Here is a 19,955-nt window from a genome sequence, read left to right as displayed (position 1 = left end):
TTGAAAAACCCGGACACCAATAAGGGAGAAACACTCTCCACCTGTAGCTTGAAATGTACTGAAGAACAGAATCTTTCTCACTAAAGGTGTGACTGTTCCATCAGATGTGAAATTGAAGCAACATATTCCTCACAACCACACCGGGTGAGAGTCAGGCACTCATGAAATAATGTTTGGTGACAGAGACGACCACACTAAGCAAACAGTGTCTGCTGTGACCTTGTGGTATGCTCTGTGGGTAGAACAAACTCCATGTGCAGTAATGTGTGTACACAGCCAAGGTAATGCTATATAAACAGGATAGTGGCCATCCTGAGCTGCACAATTCCAAACTGGCCTTAGGCTAACAGCATTGAAGAGGGACCATGGGAAATTAACAGAGTCAGAGAAAGGAAACAAGAATGAGAGAGAGAGATTTCCCTGCTGAAGGATGAGACAGTGGAGCAGATGAACCTTATCTGATTCTTTTGAAAACTAAGCACAAGTCAAACAACACATGCACACGCACACACACAGTCTGTCCGTCTGTCTGTGTGGGTACATATCTGTGTGTATGTGTGTGAGAATTGTGTTTATAGCCTTTGTTTTCAAATAATGCTATGGGTAGACTTGGTGTCTTAGCTTGTTATTTTAGCTTGCCATAAAAATAGTTTGCAAGTGTTACAACTTACAGTTAGTATTATCATTTAATATTAGTGAAACATTGCTTTGCTGAAATGGATGATTAATCATTGGTGGGTAACCAGTAGGGCTGCAACGATTTTGATGATTGATTAATCATCAAAATGCTTAAATGTGAATATTTTCTTTAGACAAAAAAAAAATCATTAAGACTGAGAAGACATTTGAGACCACACATATATCCTCTGGTATTCCATGTGCCTCCACCATGGTGGGCCGCCATGGCCAAAAATACCAGGGCAGTTTTTTTGGTCCCAGTCCAGCCCTGCACATGGCTGGCGTGTTTCTTTGTTAACCACTTTGTAGGATGATGAGGTGCCAGGTTAGATGACACCGTGAGCATGGACATTACTAAAATTATACCCAGAGCAGGAGAACTACTCTGGCTGTTCTTTACAACCCTGGGAGATTTTTAAAAAAATGCTGATTTTGATCTGCTTTTCAGGTGATTAACACAACATATTTTCTGACACGCACTCTCTGTCCACCGGTGTGAGTGTGCTCACCCACCTGTGTGTGTGAATCGGGGTGTGATATAGAGAGCAGTGGAGAATTGGAAGTGCGACCATGTGGAGACATACATTACATGTTGTCATGTAAATAAGATACATAAGGCTATTTAGTTAATTTTATAGAAAATCAAATTGGGGGGTGCCCCTACCAGCTGCAAAGAGACTGAAAGGTTGGCCGTTATTCTTAGTAGCTCATGCTCAGTCAGATTAAATGGAGACAGCAATTTTCAAGGATCGAAGAATAAGGCCACAATTAAACATATCATATTCATTATTGGAAATTGAAAAGGATTTGACATGGTATGGAAGTATTTATACTGATATGTTTGTGTTTTTGTGCATTTGTGTGTGTGTCCCCTACAGACCGGCTGGGATGGCAGTCATTTCTCTGGCCTTTGGACAGTACATCCTGGAGCCTCTGTTCATGCCCTGTCCTATTCCTCCTGTAGCTGTCAAACTGGCTACTGCCATCGGCTTAAGTATAACTGTCTTTAAAATTACACATCAGTGTGACTGTGTGTCAGGATAATGATATGTAAAGTCATTGCCTGCTCTCTAAATGACATAAGCTTATAATAAGAGGAATTCAATGATTGAGATAAAAGAGGAAGCAATTTGTAAAATTGTAAATATAGTGCTTATATACTATTCACCCATTAGTGCATCTATGTGCAGCACTTACTCTGTCACACATCTGTCATACATATGCTGTTGGCACAACCATTGGCAACAACTTGGGGTCTTGCCCAGAAACACGTTGGCATATAGATAAGCGGAGCTGGGAATCTGGAAGCCTTGGATTGAATCACAGATTCCAAACAAATAATCACCAAATGTCTTTATATCCTGCTTACATCACGGTCATCCATCCATCCATTGTCTACTGATTGATCCTCCACTTGGGGGTAACGGGGCTGTTGGTGCCAATCCCAGTTGACAAAGAGGTGTCAACAGCAATGCTGATGGCTCTGTGGGTGAGACGGGTTTTGAAAATGTCCGTGAAGCACTTATGATCTTGCTGGCCGTATTTATGATGTATTGCAGAGTACTTTGGCAGGAGGCAGCCTCTGTACCACACGGTGATGCAACCAGTGATGACACACTCAAAGTACACATGAATGGGTGTGGGACTCGTGCACTCTTCAGTTTGCGGAGGAAGTATAAGAGTGTTTGTGCTTTCTTGGCCAGTGATGTGATGTTGTTGGTCCAGGAGAGGTCCTGGGAAATGTGAACCCCAGGAACTTGGTACTCTCTCCACAGTTGCACTGTTGGTGGTCAGTGGGGGATGCTGTGGAGGTCTTTTCCCTACGTCCATAACAATCTCTTTAGTCTTCCTCACATTGAGGAAGAGATTATTGTTGCCCACTGGACCAGTTAGTTTACCTCACTCTTGTAATTGGTTTCATCATTGTTGGTAATGAGGCCCACCACAGTTGCGTTATCTGCTAAATTGATGATGTGGATGAGGCTGTAAGTTGGCACATAGTCAAGGGTCATCAGTGTGAAAAGCTGTGGGCTCAGCACACACCCCTGCAAAGCCCTTGTGCTTAGCGTGATGATCATGGAGACATTGATGCCAACCCTCAAATTTTGTGGCATTCCTGTAAGAATATCCAGCACCCATTTCAAGAGAGAGGTTTTTGATTGTGTTGAATGCTGAACTGAAGTCCAGGAACAGCATCTGCATATGCGAGTTCTTTGAGTCCAGGTCGATGAAGGCTGGATGGAGAGCAGTGGAAATGGCGTCTTCTATGGACTTCGTTTGACCTGTATGCAAACTGAAACGGTTCATGGGAGGGAGGAAGGATGGATGTGATGTTCTGCAAGAGCAGTTGCTCGAAGCACTCACCTCATTATGGAAATCACTACTATAGGCCAGTAGTCATTGTAATCATTGTCAGAACTGGTATTATTGTGGTGGTTTTGAAACACGTGGGGACAATCGATTGCCTCAGGGACAGTCCTTTAAAATAAAACCAGGTATGTCATCCGGTCCAGCTGCCTTGCTTGGGTTGATCCTGAAGAGTGTCACTGCTTGCCTGGGGGATGGGTGGTTTTATGTGCCGGTGTGTTGTGTGTTTCAAAGCGGCCGCAGAAGTCATTGAGGCAGTTTAGCGAAGAAATGTCACTGCTGCAAGTCTGTGAGGGTTTGCCCTGCCAGAGAGTCTGTACATATCCAATGTTGCTGAATTGCCCAGATCGGTAACAGCACCCTCATGTGGAGAATAAAGCGGTAGACCAAGTCCAATGTCTCATCTTGTTGGAAAGTAAACATGTTGATGTAGTTTGGGCACTAAAACCTTCAAATCTGCGTGGTAGAAGTCCCCAGCAGTCTGTTGTTCATTGATGGCTTGGTAGATTTCACTAAGTGCTTTGCTCCTATCGCTGGGTTTATAGGTAACTTCTCCTTCTCGTGGGTTGGGGTAAAACTGTGAGTAGAGAGTAATCAGATCTTGATGTGGACACTGGAGAGCCCAAGCGCCAACCCCATAACATGCATAAATATGCTTGTTTCACAGCTACTGTCATGTCCCTGAACAGCACGAGTGTGACCTGGTCAGCCAGGATTCAGATCTTCCTTACCATCAGCAAGCTGCTCGCCATTGCCATCATCATAGTACCTGGGCTGTACCAGCTCTTTAGAGGTAAGACATCCTCATAGGTCACATACTGGAGCCTCAACAAATCTCCAGAGTCCAGGTGTCAATGATGTCCAGGATCATTTCCAGACTATACACAGTGCAGCTGCAACTACTAACATTAACTTATTTTATCTCACACAACAACATGCACTAATAATATGACCTTGAAGCATTGCAACCCATGACACACAGCTGCTCACAGCAAGTCACAGCATGAGTATTTCACAATGTCCAGACAGCTGGAAGTGATGTTTAGAGGATCTGAATCTCTGCAGTGTGTGGAGACAATTTGTCCTTTAGAAAGGGATATCACACGTGCTAGCACGTCTATGCCCTGCAGAGCATTCCAGCCTTTCAGGCGGAAATAACAATTCTGACAAATCTATCGTGGCCTAGTTGTAACACACCCATACCTGTTCCACAACCTGTGGCTGCAGAGTCAACTTCCCATATCGACATGCCCATTAACAGAAGATCCACATGTGAAACTGCTTTAGCTTGGAGTGCTACTCACTCTCTCTCTCTCTCTCTCTGTGTGTGTGTGTGTGTAGGGAATACCAGAAACTTTGACAATGCCTTTGAGTTCAGTAATATGAAGCTGCAGGGTATGCCACTGGCATTCTACTCTGGGATGTATGCATATGCTGGATGGTAGGTATGGTCATCACCCACACACACACACATACATATGGATTGTTTCAGTCATTTTACATTTCTAGAAAAAAAAAATCAATTTGTAATTTGTACACGTTTTAATCTTTCAGGTTCTATCTGAATTTTGTGACAGAGGAACTAGAAAAACCTGAGAGGTGAGAAATACATGCTAGTAATGTATTAATCGTGTATAGCTTTTTGTTGATGTGAAGGAAAATGTTTAAATTGTCTTAATAGGTGCACAAAAGTAAAACAAAAATGAAAATGACCTATGACTGAACCACCAGGGGGCAGGATATCATCTGATTTCTTATTATGACAACTTACTCTTTGACAGCATAGACATGTTCACATTACAAAAATGTATTTGATATTCGGTAAATGTTGTAGTTTTTTCATGAACATTGAACAAGTATATGTTTACAGCAGTACATACAATCAAAAAAAGTGTGGAGGAGGTTTAATCGATGGACTTCATAATTGCTTCCACATTAAAGTATACAGAAGTATAATAACAATTTGGAGTAGAGTAAGTTACAAACCTGTAGCACATTCAAATAAGTTGTTATGAATTTACAATAATAATAATAATAATAATAATAATAATAATAATAATGATGATGATGATGACGCTCAAAGCTGTTTTACACTGCAGTTTTGCCATTCATCCATTCACATACATTCACTCACACTTTCATACAGCGCATCTATGTACAACACTCATCTTTCATACCCATTCACACATAATGATATCCCAAGAAGGCCTCTGAAGAACTCAGTGATTACACCTAAAAAAATAAAGAAATAAGGCAAATCAAAAGCATACCAGCTAAAGAAAATCCTAAAGGTAAAACAGTAGCAAGCTATCTGTTTGGCACAGGAACCCTAAGCAATTAATCACACTCATTTTGATTTGGTCTTTGGGTTTAATTCTAATAATGTATGGACTTTTTCAATAAATGTTGTGGAGTTCAGTGCAGTGACTTAAAATAAGTTATAAATAAATAAAAGTTGAACATAGAAAACAGTGCACCAGTTGTGATTACACACGTCAGCCATTTCCATGAAGAGAGACATGTAACAGTGTGTGTACTTAGTTATTTCATGTCATGGAGGAGGTGAATAATAATAGTGCTGTCACATCCCCTCAGTGTTCTTGTGAAAAATGTCATATTTTCTCTTGACATCTTGTATGTGCAATAAATTAAATTATTGAGAAACTGACATGGCTGTAGTGCAGCTGTGCATTAATAATGTAAATGTGAAACAAAAGAATGTGAGTTGACCATGACATAATTTTGTTATTCCTCCTTTCCTCAGGACTTTGCCATTAGCTATATGTTTGTCCATGTTGATTGTGACCTGCTGTTATGTGCTCACCAATGTGGCATATTACACAGTGATGTCAGCAGAAGAGATCCTGACCACGGATGCTGTTGCTGTGGTCAGTAAAACAACTTTATTAATAATAACTCCTCTAGTTTAAAAAGGGTCATCTGCACCTTGTGTGCTCGGACCCAAATTAAACCTTTGCCATACAATATCACCCAATTTCTTTGTTTTATTTCAGCAAAGCTATAATGACTATACAGTATAATTATTTCTCAATCACTTTGCTGATACACATCCAGAAAATAATGGCAATATGTATAAAGTTTTAAAATAATATTTTTTCAGAAAGCAAAATGCCTATGTAATGAAGTATAATACTGATAGCCTTGATCGTTCTCTTCTGTCAGTGATCTTTAATGTGAGCTCCACAGTTGCCTTACTGCACTTAAAATGTAATTATTAACAGTGTGTGGGATAGCGTGGCCTACAGCAGCTGTTATGTGATTGTTCCAGTTTTTTTTCCTGCTAATCACCTCACACATCCACTAACAACCACCACCATTGTGTATCAGAGCATCAGTGCTGAAAGTCTATTCTGTAGCTATGGAATGCAGTTAGCTTAACTCTCTGGGGTAAGGTGAGAGACTGACTTTCTAAAAAAGGTGTTAAAGAGCCTTTATGTGTTCTGTTTTCTTTTCCTCTCATAGATAAAGAACATCTCAGACTTTATAATGCACTTTCACACACATCTTCTTCAGTAGTGAGCTGAAGGCAGCTGGATTTGTTGTGTTGAAGTTGAAGATGTTACATCATAAATTCTGTGACATATGTGCCCAGCCATGGAAAGGGACATTTTGAGTTATTTACAGATTCTGAAAGTGTGATTTCTAAGCTTTTCAACAACATCTAACACATATACATATACACAAATATTTGAAGAAGATGTGGCCATTTGAATGTAGGCACTCTTCAATCTGCTTTAGGGAGAATTTAAACCTCAAAAATGTACACCTTCTGGGAACCAAGTGACAGTATCATCATATTTATAAAATCCAACCCCCTCCCAGTCTAGCTGTCAGTGACATCTGATATCTGTTAGCCTACAGGACAGAAACTATTGTAGTAGTTTGAACAATGTTATCAATAGCAGGTCTGAGGGACCCTGATGGTTCTATGAAGAGGTCCCAGTGGGGTCATGGAGAAAAATAAAATGAAATATGAATATAACTTTCATAAAAATGAAAAACAAGAAAGGTAAGATACTTAAGAATTAGAAGGATCTAAGATAGATACATATTTCTAATTTCAAATAAAATAAAATACATATTAAATTGTTCTGTGGTGTAGTGTAGGATGGATCAGTCTGTTGTTGAATGAGCTGATGATGTGGCTAACCCTTAGCATCACAGTCAATACCCAAAGCTGGGTCATTCACACATTATTCAAGCACATCAGGTTGGTTTGTTATTCATATTAACTGCAGATGATCACATGCTCCCGTTACAGCTTATAATATAACAACCCAAATTCAAATACAAAGTTTATATACTGTGATTTGAAGCATGCAGTGGCTTCTTCGAAATTTCAACTTGCATATTCTGTAAAAAATGAAAATCACTGATTTTCTGAAAAGAAAAGAGAAGATTTTTCTTTGTTTTCTCGATTTGTGCTGGGCCGATTGTTGCTGGTTTTCTCGTGGCTGGTCACATATTTGAACATTTCTTAAATTTTTAATTACTTACTCTTACATGTAATTACTAGTAACATGTGCTGAACACTGAAAAGAGCTCAGGACAGTGTTCTAGGTGGTTGATAGTTGATGTTTTAAGCCTCTTCCTCTGATGAGGGACTCATTATACTGCATGTGTTATTACTTTATGTGTGTCAATGTTGGTACCTGCTTAGACGAGGTTCCAAGTGAGCTGAGCCGATACTAAAATGTGACATGGACCGACTGCCAGCCATTGATTGGTCAGGAGTGTCGTCACTGGAAGAGTCATGAAAGCGATGTCCAACACGAGTCAAGCTGAACAATGCTGAACTGTTGATCAGTTAAAAAAACTCCAACATTTCAAGAGCAAAGAAAATGTCCACTGTTTCAGGTATTTCAGTTCAGTGATTGTGTCAGGTGGAGTCTGTGCTCTGGTCATGCAGGAAGTGCTGAACGATTCTGTGAAAAAAATCTTTTAAATCAACAACTGCTTTACAAGTCTCTAGTTTGTGTGTTTGTGTCGCGTAGAAAACCACGTCACCACAGTTTCATGCAGCCATGATATGATGACTCCGCCCACGTTGAGGAGGAGCAAAAGTAATAGAAAACCATACCAAACCATGTAGAGTTGAGTGGAGTCATGCCGTGGCGAGCCGAGCAGAGGCGAGGCGTGCCATGCTGGAACCGTATACTTGAAATGCACCATATGTGTAACCCTAACCCTGAAATGTTTAGGATACAACACAAATTGGGATTATCATTTACATACTTGCATTGAACAGCAGCATCTTGTATTGTTGTATGGTGGCATACTTGTTATGGTGGACATATTAATAGCTACCAGAGGCTAGCTGCCTTGTATCTCGTACAAAGCAACTAGGTGTTTAACTATCCCTTTAATTAAATACAGTAGTTTGGAATCTCCGACAGCAGTTTTAATATGTTGTCTTTCTTCTTAAAAGGTCATTTGAATAATGCTGTGTATAATGACTGGACATTTAACTTACAGTATATAAAGCTTATACACTCACATGCTGGTCACGTTTTGCAGCGATACAACATCAGAAGACTCACTTGGTTTTCTGTCATCTGTATCTGTCACAGGTGTTTGCAGAGAAGTTGATGGGGAAGTTTTCCATGGCTGTTCCTGTGTTTGTGGCCTTGTCTTGCTTTGGTTCCATGAATGGCTGCATATTTGCCTTGTCAAGGTACAGATATTCCTCTTTACATTCCTTCAGCTCTCATCTGTATATACTCACAGTAAATGGTCACACACCAATGAATGTAGCCTTTGTTATCCACCTGTAGCTTTTTGCAGGTAGCCTTCAGTGAGAGTCAAGACACTCACTGAAGGCTACCTGCAAAAAGCTACAGCCACATTATGCTAGTTTTCTTACAATTCCTAGCTAATTTTAGCCCTTCAAACAGTCGATGCCACACATTTTCCTCCTATTTTGCCTGATATATATTTTTTCGTTTAACATGTAGGAATACATGACAGACAAAACTCAGAAACTATAACACTCACAGGACTCAATGGATTCAGAAAATGTTTCATATCCCCATGACATTACATTGTGACACACCATTATTCGGCATTATATTCTATAAATTAGAAGAATGGTTTAGGCAAAAATCACTGATACAGTAAACCAACTAGTAGCTTTTCTAACTGTTGGAAAAAGTGCAGCTGATTGTCCATCAAGATAAGCATTTTATCTGAACCTCAATAGAAAACACACCATCATTTTTAGAACATTAACAGGGTTGAACATCATAGATTAATGGACATTGTTTTCTCAGATCAGCTGGACTCATTTTCATTTCATATTTTGACCAAGCTATAGAAGAAATAGTGAACAAAGACAACCAGGCAGCTGGAGGGACAAAGCCATTCAGCATGAACTGTGACCAGATATTACCTAAGAGCTGAGTACAGAAGCATGCACCTCAGACAGCAGGGAGACCTGATAGGTCTAGGCAGGTCTAAACTGTCCCATCTAGATATACAGGGTGTAAGAAAGAACAAAGATCAAGCACGTGTCAAGTTTCTCTTTGACCTCATGGAGAATAACTGTCTCAATCCTTTGTGTCCTGGTGAGAATGATCTGGTTAGCAAATTGGACACACCAAATTGACTGTACGTGAGAGTGAATGTTTGCTTGGCTCTATAGCTGTGTTTCCATCATGATATAGTTCAAATTGAGAACTGTGAGGTACGGTTTGGAACGGTGAAGTTCTCGGTCAGGCTTGTGTCTTGACTGAGAACAGCACCTTTACTTGGCAGGCAGTGTGTGTGCTGTATCCAATGGCTGCGTTATTTTGGTATTATTCCTAATGGAAACACAAAGAAATTTGTATCGAACGTAACCATTCCATTCAGTGGAAACATGTCATGTGGCCCTGTGATGGACTGGTGACCTGTCCAGTGTGTGCCCTGCTTTTCATTTGTTACATTACATTACATTCATTTATTCATTTATCAGACACTTTGACCCAAAGCGACCTACAATAATACAATAAGTGCATTTCAACATTTGGGTACAAACAAGAGCTAGAAGTAAGTAAGTGCTTCAAGTAAGCCAAACTATAATGTGCTAGTCATAAGTGCGGTGTACAAGTAAGTGCTTTTTTTTTGTTGCCGTTGTCTTAGTCGCGTTAGAGTCAAAATAAATGTGTTTTTAGTCGGTCGCGAAAGATGTGGAGGGTTTCTGCTTGTCAGATGTCCATGGGGAGCTCGTACCACCATTTTGGAGCTAGGACAGCGAACAGTCTTGAGTTCGGCGAATGCCTCTGCGATCCTCTCAATAAATATATTGAATAGAAATAGTTTGAAATCATTATTGTGTGGTTTATTAGATAATGCAGACCTTAGATCAATTTTGAAACCATTAGAAAACAAAAACAATGATGGTATGTTGTTTTCAGAACTAGAACTGGGGTTAAATAAAACTACACCGTTCTCCTGAGTGTACAATCTCAGCAGCGTGTGATCAACCGTGCGTGACTAATATGTGATAATATGTAACAACATGACATTTTATGTGTGTGGGTGAGGAATATCAGACTATGTTCAAAGGAATAACATGGCACACAATATTTGTTTATGCAAAATGCCACACTGTATGCATGTCAACTGGGTTCATACAGGTTACAGACCTGTAGTTACCAAGAATGTTGAAGAATGTTCTAGAACCAGACTTTGAAAATTAATAGTCCAATGACAAGCAGTTTGATGAGGTGTGGTGTCAAATTTATTTACAAATTCAATTCAATTCAATTTTATTTGTATAGCGCCAAATCATAACATACATTATCTCAAGGCATAGACAACATCAAGGAGAGCAGAGAACCCCAACAGTTCACACAATGAGCCAGCACTAGGCATCAGTGGAGAGAAAAAACTCTTAACAAGAAGAAATCTCTGACACCTCTGACAGCATCAACAAATGTTAGAATATTCTAATGCTTATAATATTAATTAATATTCAAACCGTCATTAACCTTATAATCCTTATTGACATATAGTGTCATTGTGTTACCAAACAATTATATAAAACCTTTCTGGATTTGATTAATTTGAAATAGAATAGAATCGAACACAATATAAATACTTTATTCATCCTCGAGGGGAAATTGTTTATTTTATTTATGCCCCATATTAACATGTTACAATGAAACCTTATGGAGAGACCTTATGTCTCTCTAATGTGTAATGTGAGTTAAATGAAAGTAAATAAGCTGCCCTTTAAAATTATACCAAACAAAATATTATAAGTAATTGAAAAATGACCTGGTCATGAGCTAAACCATAATATTCACCAATGTTTAACATGGAATTTAAAGTAAGTTATTTATAAGCTTTGACACCTTGAATAGTTCCGGAATCTGGTCTGGCCCATGGACTAATCATCAATCTATGTTTTCTCCCTCCTCATCTCTTACTGGAATGTGTTTCTCACTCACTGTTGTTCACACATGGAGCAGCTGCTATGTTTTTTCTCATCATTTGCCTTTGATAATGCCATTATATATAGGGATGCATGATATTATAACTACGATATCAGTATCGGCAGATATTGGCTTTAAAATGTATTATCAGATATTGGCAAACACACTAGGATCTGTAGATATGACTATATCTATCTAATATGACTGTGCAGGGAAAAACTTACACATATTGGTCTCGGTTATCTGCAAAAATTCCAATATCCTGCATCTCTAATACATTTAAATATTGCTCTGTAAAGAATGAAACACCAGGACTCTTAAATGTGAATCTGCTCATCTGCAAATATGGACTCAGGGAACTGGAAAGGTAGAAATGAAGTGTTGGATTTGTGGCATATGCCACAGATTGCGACTCATTATGGCTGTAAAGCAGGATGTGTTAAGTTTCACTGGAGTATAAAAATATATTTGTCTTCACAAGAATGTTCCTCGTGGCATCGCGGGAAGGACAACTGCCTGAGGTTTTGTCAATGATCCATGTTCGCAGAAACACTCCCCTGCCTGCTGTTTTCATACTGGTGAGTTTACTGCAACAACAACAACAATGTCAATAATCGATTACTCCTAATAAGACAACACTGACTGAATGCAATATCTCTAACACTATATCTGTGCAGTACCCTATGACCATGTTCCAGCTGTTTGTGGGAGACATCTACAGCCTGCTGAACTTTATGAGCTTCCTGCGATGGCTCTTCATTGGTGTGGTGGTGCTGGGTTTAATCTACCTCCGATACAAGAAACCAAACCTGCCCCGCCCCTTTAAGGTCAGTGTCTTCTCTCATTCATCTCACGTCAGTTTGACAAGCTCAGAAAAAGGTTTGCAAAAGATAAATGTGATTTATCCATTAAAAAGCTAAATGTTCTTTAAACAGCCATACATAAAGTAGTCAGTCCAATTCCCTTAAGTGCTTTTTCATGACAAGTAAAATCACATTTTTCATTTATTTCCAAAAAGAACTGGATAGAGCTCCGCCCCTTTGGCTCCGTTCATCCGCTCACCCAGCTCATATGCCTTCCTGACTTCCACGTTTATTTCAGGTTTGTGTGGAGCATGAGCATGCGCAGTAGTGTTACTCCCATAATGCCTTTCGGCTATGTGAACGAGCCATTTGCATTCTCGACTTGCTTAGTGCGTCCATAAACAGCGAAAGGCATGATGGGAGTACGCTACTGACGTGCGCAGGCGGATTTCATGAATACTGATTGCACGTTGCTTCAGGCTTTAAACCATGGATTTGTAAATCAATGTCAAAACCAACGACAGTGAATACAGTAAACTGAAAAGTATAATGACGTCATTACGGGTTAAAATGATCAATTTAATGGTTCATTTAATTGACCGTGGCTATTAGTTTATATGTGTTGTTACAGGAATTATGTTGTTTTCTTGGACGCTTTTTGCTTGATTTTCCATTCACTGACATACTGTATGCTAATATGTTGTAAAATACAAAATGTTGCTGTCGCAGAACTCAGGGATTTTATATATTATTGTCCAAGAAAATTATGACAACATTAAGTACTTTTATGATGATTAAAAAAACAATTCCATTGAATATTAACCATGAATATGATTTTGGTCTCATCGCTATGCTTTGTATTTTGATTTAAATATAAGTTCAAATTTCTAACTGGTTTTGTAGGTGGTTTACAAATAAAGCTAACGTATCATTATAATTAGTAATATGGTTAATTATAGTAATCATACAATATTAAAATAAAGTCAGGCCAGAAAATCTGCTTTTGGCTGTATAGTTTGGATCATTTTCTCCAGAGTCTGGATTTTCTTCTCTTTGTGTTTTGTTGCATTTATTGTACCCTTAGTTCTGAGCAGTCGCCCTGTCCCTTACAATGAGGCTGCAGAGTGGGTCCTAGGAAATAGGAGAGGAAATGTAGGTTCCGTCCTTTTATTCCATCCATCATCATGGGAAACGTCCTCTCCCTCGTTAACAAAACGGACGAGCTCGCGGCGCTGACCCGGCACCAGAGAGACTTCAGGGAGAGCAGCCTGCTGTGCTTCACGGAGACCTGGATGATGGAGATGACACCAGACTCGGTCGTTTCCCTGGAGGGGTTTAAGATGGTATGTGAGGACTGGAATGTGGCTGGGAAGAGGAGAGGCGGAAGAGTGGCGTTGTTTATTAAAGAGAGATGGTGCGACCCCACGTATGTCTCCATCAAAGAACGGCTTCAATGACTGTTTCACAGATTACATAAAATTCTGTGAGGAGAACGTCGCACCAACCCGCAGGGTGCGGTGCTTCGCCAACACCAAGCCATGGGTGACCCCTCAACTTCAAGTCCTGCTGAACAAGAAGAAGAGGGTGTTTGCTTCAGGGAGCTGAGAGGAGCTGAAAGAAGTCCAGCGGGAGCTCAAGCAGGCGATCAGAAAGGCTTACAAGAGGAAACTGGAGGAGCAGATGGGGCAGAGCAGGACGAGAGATGGCCTGAAGAACATCACAGGTCATGAACAGAGTGGAGCCAGAGTCACAGCAGGGGGGGGAACAGCGATAGGCCACTGAACTCACTCAATACTTCAACCGATTCGATCAGGGCCCCCCTCCCCTCAGCCACCATCCACCAACTGTCCTCACCTCCAAAACACCTCACTCCAATGCCCCACCCCCCACAGCCCCAGCTGCCCACGCCCCCCACTCCCCCCTCTCTGTGACAACTGAGCTGGTGAGGAGAGAACTGAGGCGACTGAAGACCAGGAAAGCTGTGGGACCAGCTGGGATCAGCCCCAGACTGCTCAGGGACTGTGCTGACCAACTCTGTGAGGTGGTCGCGCACATCTTCAACCTGAGCCTCAGACTGGAGAAGGTCCCGGTCCTGTGGAAGACCTCCTATGTGGTTCCAGTCCCTAAGATGGTGCACGCAAAGGAGCCGAGCCACTTCAGACCCGTCGCCCTGACCTCTCATCTGATGAAGACCATGGAGAGGCTGGTCCTCAGACATCTTCGCATGGTGGTGAGCTCCGTGATGGACCTGCTGCAGTTTGCCTACAGGCCGAAGATTGGGGTGGATGACGCCGCCATCTACCTGCATCACCGGGCGCTGACTCACCTGGAGGCCGCCGGGAGTGCCGCCGGGGCCGCTGTGAGAGTTATGTTCTTTGACTTCTCCAGCGCTTTCAACACCATACAACCGGCATTGCTGCAGAGGAAGATGGAGGACGTAGGAGTGGGGACGTACCTCACCAACAGGCGACAGGATGTGAGGCTGCAGGACTGCAGGTCTGAGGTGGCCATCTGCAGCATCGGGGCGCCTCAGGGGACGGTGCTCTCACCGTTCCTCTTCTCCCTCTACACCTCGGACGACACCTACAACTCCAGCAGCTGTCACCTCCAGAAGTTCTCCGATGACTCAGCCATTGTTGGCTATGTGTCTGAGGGGGACGAGCTGGAGTACAGGTCGGTCATCAAGGATGACATCGTGCACTGGTGTGAGAGCAACTTCTTGTGCTTGAAGATGAGGGACGAGGGAGATGGTGATCGACTTCCGGAAAAAGACCCCACCACACCCACCGGTGAGCATCCAAGGCTCGGACATTGAGCTGGTGGATAACTTCAAGTACCTGGGTGTTCACCTCAACAATTAACTGAACTGGACCACTCACATCGCCGCCCTGTACAAAAAGGGTCAAAGTCGCCTCCATCTCCTGAGGAGAATGAGGTCCTTCGGAGTGTGCAGACCTCTACGCTGGACTTTTTATGACTCTGTGGTGGCCTCTGCCATCCACTATGCTGTGGTTTGCTGGGGAGCAGGCAGCACGGACTGGGACAGAAAGAAACTGAACAGGCTGGTCAGGACGGCCGGCTCTGTCCTGGGCCGCTCGCTGGAATCGGTGGAGGAGGTGGGACAAAGGAGGAGGTTATCCAGACTGTCCTCCATCATGGATAACACACTCCACCCACTGCACCTGACTGTGGAGGGGCTTGGCAACTCCTTCAGCGGCAGGCTCCGGCACCCTCAGTGTAGGACGGAGCTCTACCGAAAGTCCTTCATGCTGTTAGGATATTTAACTCCTCGTCCTAAATGTCCACTCACTTTCCTACTTACCCCTGATACTTACTCTATATTAGAGTGTAATTTTAATTTTTTGTAATTTTTTTACTATATTGTATTTCATTTTTTTCTATTCTCATTTCTTTAACTGAGCTGTTGAGAATGTGTGTTTCCCCCCTGGGGGAGGAATAAAGTCATTTAATCTTCAATCTTCAATCTTAAACTCCTGACTAATGGAGTGCTGACATGTAGTCCTTGCACAGCATTCTTCTAGGGCTTTAAAACCTGTTATATGTGGCTGATTAGTTCTTTGGCAGAAGAGCCAACTCTGTAAAGCACCCTGCTGGTTCCAAATGTGAACATGAATATTTTCAATGTTACTGTATATACAGTGCATAAAAAGTATGTGATGTCTCTTCTGACTTGCCTCTAGGTCCCGCTCTTCATTCCAGTGGTATTCTGCCTGGCAAGTTTCTTCATGGTCTTTCTGTCTCTGTACTCGGACCCTGTTAATACAGGGATTGGATTTGCCATTTCCCTCACTGGCATCCCAGCATACTTCATCTTCATCTACTTCAATGACAGACCAAAGTGGCTTCAGCGGTCTTTAGGTAACTATAGTTATGTATAACTTGGAGTTTTAGATTGTTGTAAATATGAAATCATAAAAGACAATACTTTGTTGTATGACAGTCAGTTAAAGGTAGGCAGGGAGATCACTTTCTGGAGCATTTTTCAACTGATGTCTACAAGTTTATGTTCAGAAACATTGTCTGCAAGACAAGTGCTTAAAGGTGACATTGAATGCTTGTCTCACACATATATGTTAGTTATGGAGGTCTACTTACATATATCAACTTGTTTTCATGGTTAAAAACCTCCTAGTCGCAGCAAAAGGAGCTGATCAAAATATCTCCTCATTGACGCTCTCATCAGCCGTGCTGTTTCAGACCAAAATCACACCCCCAGAACTTGGACTGTGTTGTGATTGGCCAGCCAACGAGAGCTTTCCCATTGTCATGTGATTGGCCAGGTACCTGTAAGTGACGTGATTGGTAGGCCAGCTTTCAGATACACAGCTCCCCCTCTGGCACGGTGGATGCTCTGCATCTTAGCAGCTACAACGAGAGTAGTTCTTCTTCTTCTGCGGTTGAATGTACGCAACCGGATGTGCCCGGACTAGTGCCTGCACCAGGAGGCGCTACGGTGGTGACAGGAGTGATGAGGTTTTCTGATGAATCATCAACCTACGTAAGTGCCGAACCGCTTCGCAAAGCCCAGGAAAACAAAAAACCCTATTTTCTCAGCAGTGGCTGAACTGTTGTTCTGAAATTTTAGGGTTTCATAAACAAGGTAATGACGCAGATACACACACAAACGCAGCGTTAATTGGAGCTTTCTGTCTCTGTCGCCTTTAAACACTCACTTGAGCCACTCCAGTGTGCTGTGGATGCACATGAAGTAATGGTGCGTCAGCTTGAGCAAGAGGCCACAGACAACGGTGTAATGTTACTACATTAAGCATAAACTGAACTTTATGAACAGATGGATTTATTTGGTAAACTCTGTGAACATGTTATTCAAGCATGGCTTTTCATGCTCTTCATCTAATAAATCTGAATCTGGTAGCTGTAGTTACTATGCTTAGAGGTGCAGCCACCTAGTGGTTGGGGGTAACATTTATCTTTATATTATTTGTGTACTCTTATCATTACAAACGGTACTTGGTTGGGCAAGTTGGAGGCTACTGTTGGCAAGCTAACAATGCAAGACAAACGCTTGGATGACCAGTGTGAAGTTCTTATTTTTTCCAGGACCTGGAGGGACCCTGACCCACTGATTTTATTGCCCAATTATTTCAAGACTTGCTCGGACTTGATGAGAAACGCACTCTATGCTCTCGCTTGTGATCGTTTTGATCAATATTTCATCTCCAATCAAGATCAGTTTTTTTTTTTTTTTCAGTCTTCCTGATATGTCCTCACACCTTGATGACTATTCTTCTAAAATCGCTACACCTTCACAGTCTGCTAAGAATTAAAGCTTTCATGAGGGAATTCTCAGTTTCAGATTATTGGCGTATCTCTAACCCTACTGGCAAAGTATACAAATTTTTCCCTACATACATCACACCTTTACTCATATAAATTACTTCCTGGTAAACAGTGGTCTGGAAGAACCACAGGAAGATGGATCCTTACCTTCCGTAACCAGGAGCCCTATACTGGCATGTGTCAGAGTAGGTGGTAATGAACTGTGCTCCAAGGTCTCATTGAACATGGACAAAGGCAGTGGAGCCAATTTATCAATACATTTTTTTTTTTTAATTCCATTGGCAGCTTTCGTCATTTACTTATGTTTTGGTCCTGTCTGGCTTTGCAGTCCTACCGGGGGAAATTTGATTTAGACATTGTATTAACACCCTTTAAGGCTCTCCTTACATAAAAGAAAGCAAATCCCTTATTTAACCTGAGGGGCAGGGGTTAGCCCCCTGAGCTGCAGCCCCCATGAGGGAGCACCCAGTCTAAGCTACAGAAAGCCCAACTGAAAAATAACACCGGGGTGCCCTGTGTTGCAACGAGACAATAAGAATAACCTAAAGGGTCTGAAGATCCACCAGACCAAGTTGGTCTGCACAAAGAGGAAACAAGTTGAACAATGCAATGTTCATCACTGTGGGTATGTCCAAGCTGCACCACTCAGGTGTTTCTTATAACTAACTGGGGGTCATTTAGTTGTTCCCATGTCAAGTTAGTAAGGAGGACTAGGCCTTTTTGGTCCAAGCCCCTCATTTGTGGTGCCGAACTAGATCAGTTCTAAAATTTCAGAAAATATGTGTTAAACTCAAATATTTAGCAAGGACATTTCTGAAATCTCTCTTTAAACAGAGGGGGTTTGGTGTATTGTTTCAGTTCAGTGTCTCATTGAGTCAGACAGAGTCTGCATTAACGATTCGATGAATCTTTTGCACAAATCTTTTTAGTCAACTGACTCTAAAGATTCAGTACACTGAAAAAAACTGTTGTTCCCATCACTAATTTGTGGAATTCCCTCCCTATAGACGTCAGACAAGCAAAATCAGATTCTAATTTTAAAATTCCTTTTTAAAACTCACTTATATAAAAAAAAATTGTTGTGGCAGGTGCTGTACAAATAAAAATTATAATCATCTTTTTTTTTTTCCTTAGATTCCTTCAACAGAACACTACAAGTCATCCTGGAGGTTGTCCCTGCTGAGCAGTAACAACACTCAAACACTGTATGAATAGTTTGGGACTAAGAGTCAATTCTGTCATTTCTGAATGTGATTTTATTGATAATGCAATTTATTAACAGAATCCAGAAATAGATGTAAAGAAAAGTAGAACATATATTTAGTGTCCTAATTTTTTTTCAAACTGTGATTATTTTATAACACAATCTGATGACCATGTTCTTCTCGATAACCCATATTTACTGTATTCACTGCACATGACACACAAAGTGTCTGATCTCAAGGAGTTTGATTAAATGTTATGAGACTGACCAGGTTTGTTTAATGTCACCACTGTTCCCCTGATGTACACACAGTTCACTGTCAGTGTTAAATGGCAAACACTGTGAAATGAAGATGCTTTATGCTTTTGTGTTACAGTGTACAGATTGTGTAAGTAGTTACTCCATTAAACACTACAGATTTTTTTACCCTTAATGTAACTGCTTCAAAATTATGGAGCTAGAACAGTGACAGTAAACTGTTAAGATAAAACTCAAACATTAAAAAATTACAATCACAATCGTTTTATTTCATTTTGATATTTTTATGCATTATGATGGTTTTTTTTTCAATCTTCAGATTTTTTCTTAAAGTCTGTCTTTTTTCAATAACAGTTTTTTTAAGGGTATTTACAATGTCACTGGTTTTCAGTTTCAACTTGCTGTCACTCTTTTGACGTGTAGAGGAGGGGCTTGAGGGGAGGGACAAGGAGGGCGCGATGTGCAAAATATTTGTATACCAGGGCAGGAACAGTGCGGCCATGCGCATGCATGATTCATTAGCAGCCTGTACGAGAAGGGTCTAGCTGCAGACCCGCAGACCACTCAACGACACAACCCCCCACTCAACGACACACCCCCTCACACTCAACAACACACCCCCTCACACTACACGACGCTCTGATTGGGTCACAGAAGAGACTGCGTCTGAAATGTGATGACTTTTAATAACGTGATGGCGTTAACTAACGTAATGACGTTACTTTTATAGAAACTTTATTTACACACGTGTATTTCACAGACACTTGTTGACAAGAGACTTTTATCCCATTGTGCGACAAGAATAGAGAAGAATAAACACTTGTGTTGACATTTATGAACACAGAAATGTTCTTTCTGTGCAATTTGTGAATAGTTAATGTCACT

At 41.2% G+C, this 19,955-nt stretch overlaps 1 protein-coding gene across 2 annotated transcripts in view; it reads left to right on the top strand.

The window, feature by feature from the left end:
* Positions 1 to 19,330, top strand: part of slc7a11 (solute carrier family 7 member 11) — a 44,618-nt gene extending 25,288 nt beyond the window's left edge. Inside the window, exons 3-12 of one of the 2 annotated variants that reach the window (XM_044040001.1) lie at positions 1,557 to 1,672; positions 3,713 to 3,838; positions 4,387 to 4,486; positions 4,600 to 4,644; positions 5,810 to 5,933; positions 8,637 to 8,740; positions 11,965 to 12,061; positions 12,161 to 12,310; positions 16,058 to 16,165; positions 18,743 to 19,330. In XM_044040001.1, coding sequence (XP_043895936.1) covers positions 1,557 to 1,672; positions 3,713 to 3,838; positions 4,387 to 4,486; positions 4,600 to 4,644; positions 5,810 to 5,933; positions 8,637 to 8,740; positions 11,965 to 12,061; positions 12,161 to 12,310; positions 16,058 to 16,165 — 970 coding nt within the window. In that variant the 3' untranslated portion in view covers positions 18,743 to 19,330. Of the gene's footprint in view, positions 1 to 1,556; positions 1,673 to 3,712; positions 3,839 to 4,386; positions 4,487 to 4,599; positions 4,645 to 5,809; positions 5,934 to 8,636; positions 8,741 to 11,964; positions 12,062 to 12,160; positions 12,311 to 15,987; positions 16,166 to 18,742 lie in introns of both variants that reach the window. The other variant, XM_044039999.1, reaches the window with a different exon arrangement.
* Positions 19,331 to 19,955: the final 625 nt, after the last annotated feature.

This window comes from Solea senegalensis, linkage group LG12 (genome assembly GCF_019176455.1).
Source record: "Solea senegalensis isolate Sse05_10M linkage group LG12, IFAPA_SoseM_1, whole genome shotgun sequence".
NCBI classification, from domain to species: Eukaryota; Metazoa; Chordata; class Actinopteri; order Pleuronectiformes; family Soleidae; genus Solea; species Solea senegalensis.
The sequence above is the reverse complement of the archived record's forward strand: the minus strand, read 5'-3'. Positions and strand labels throughout refer to the sequence as shown.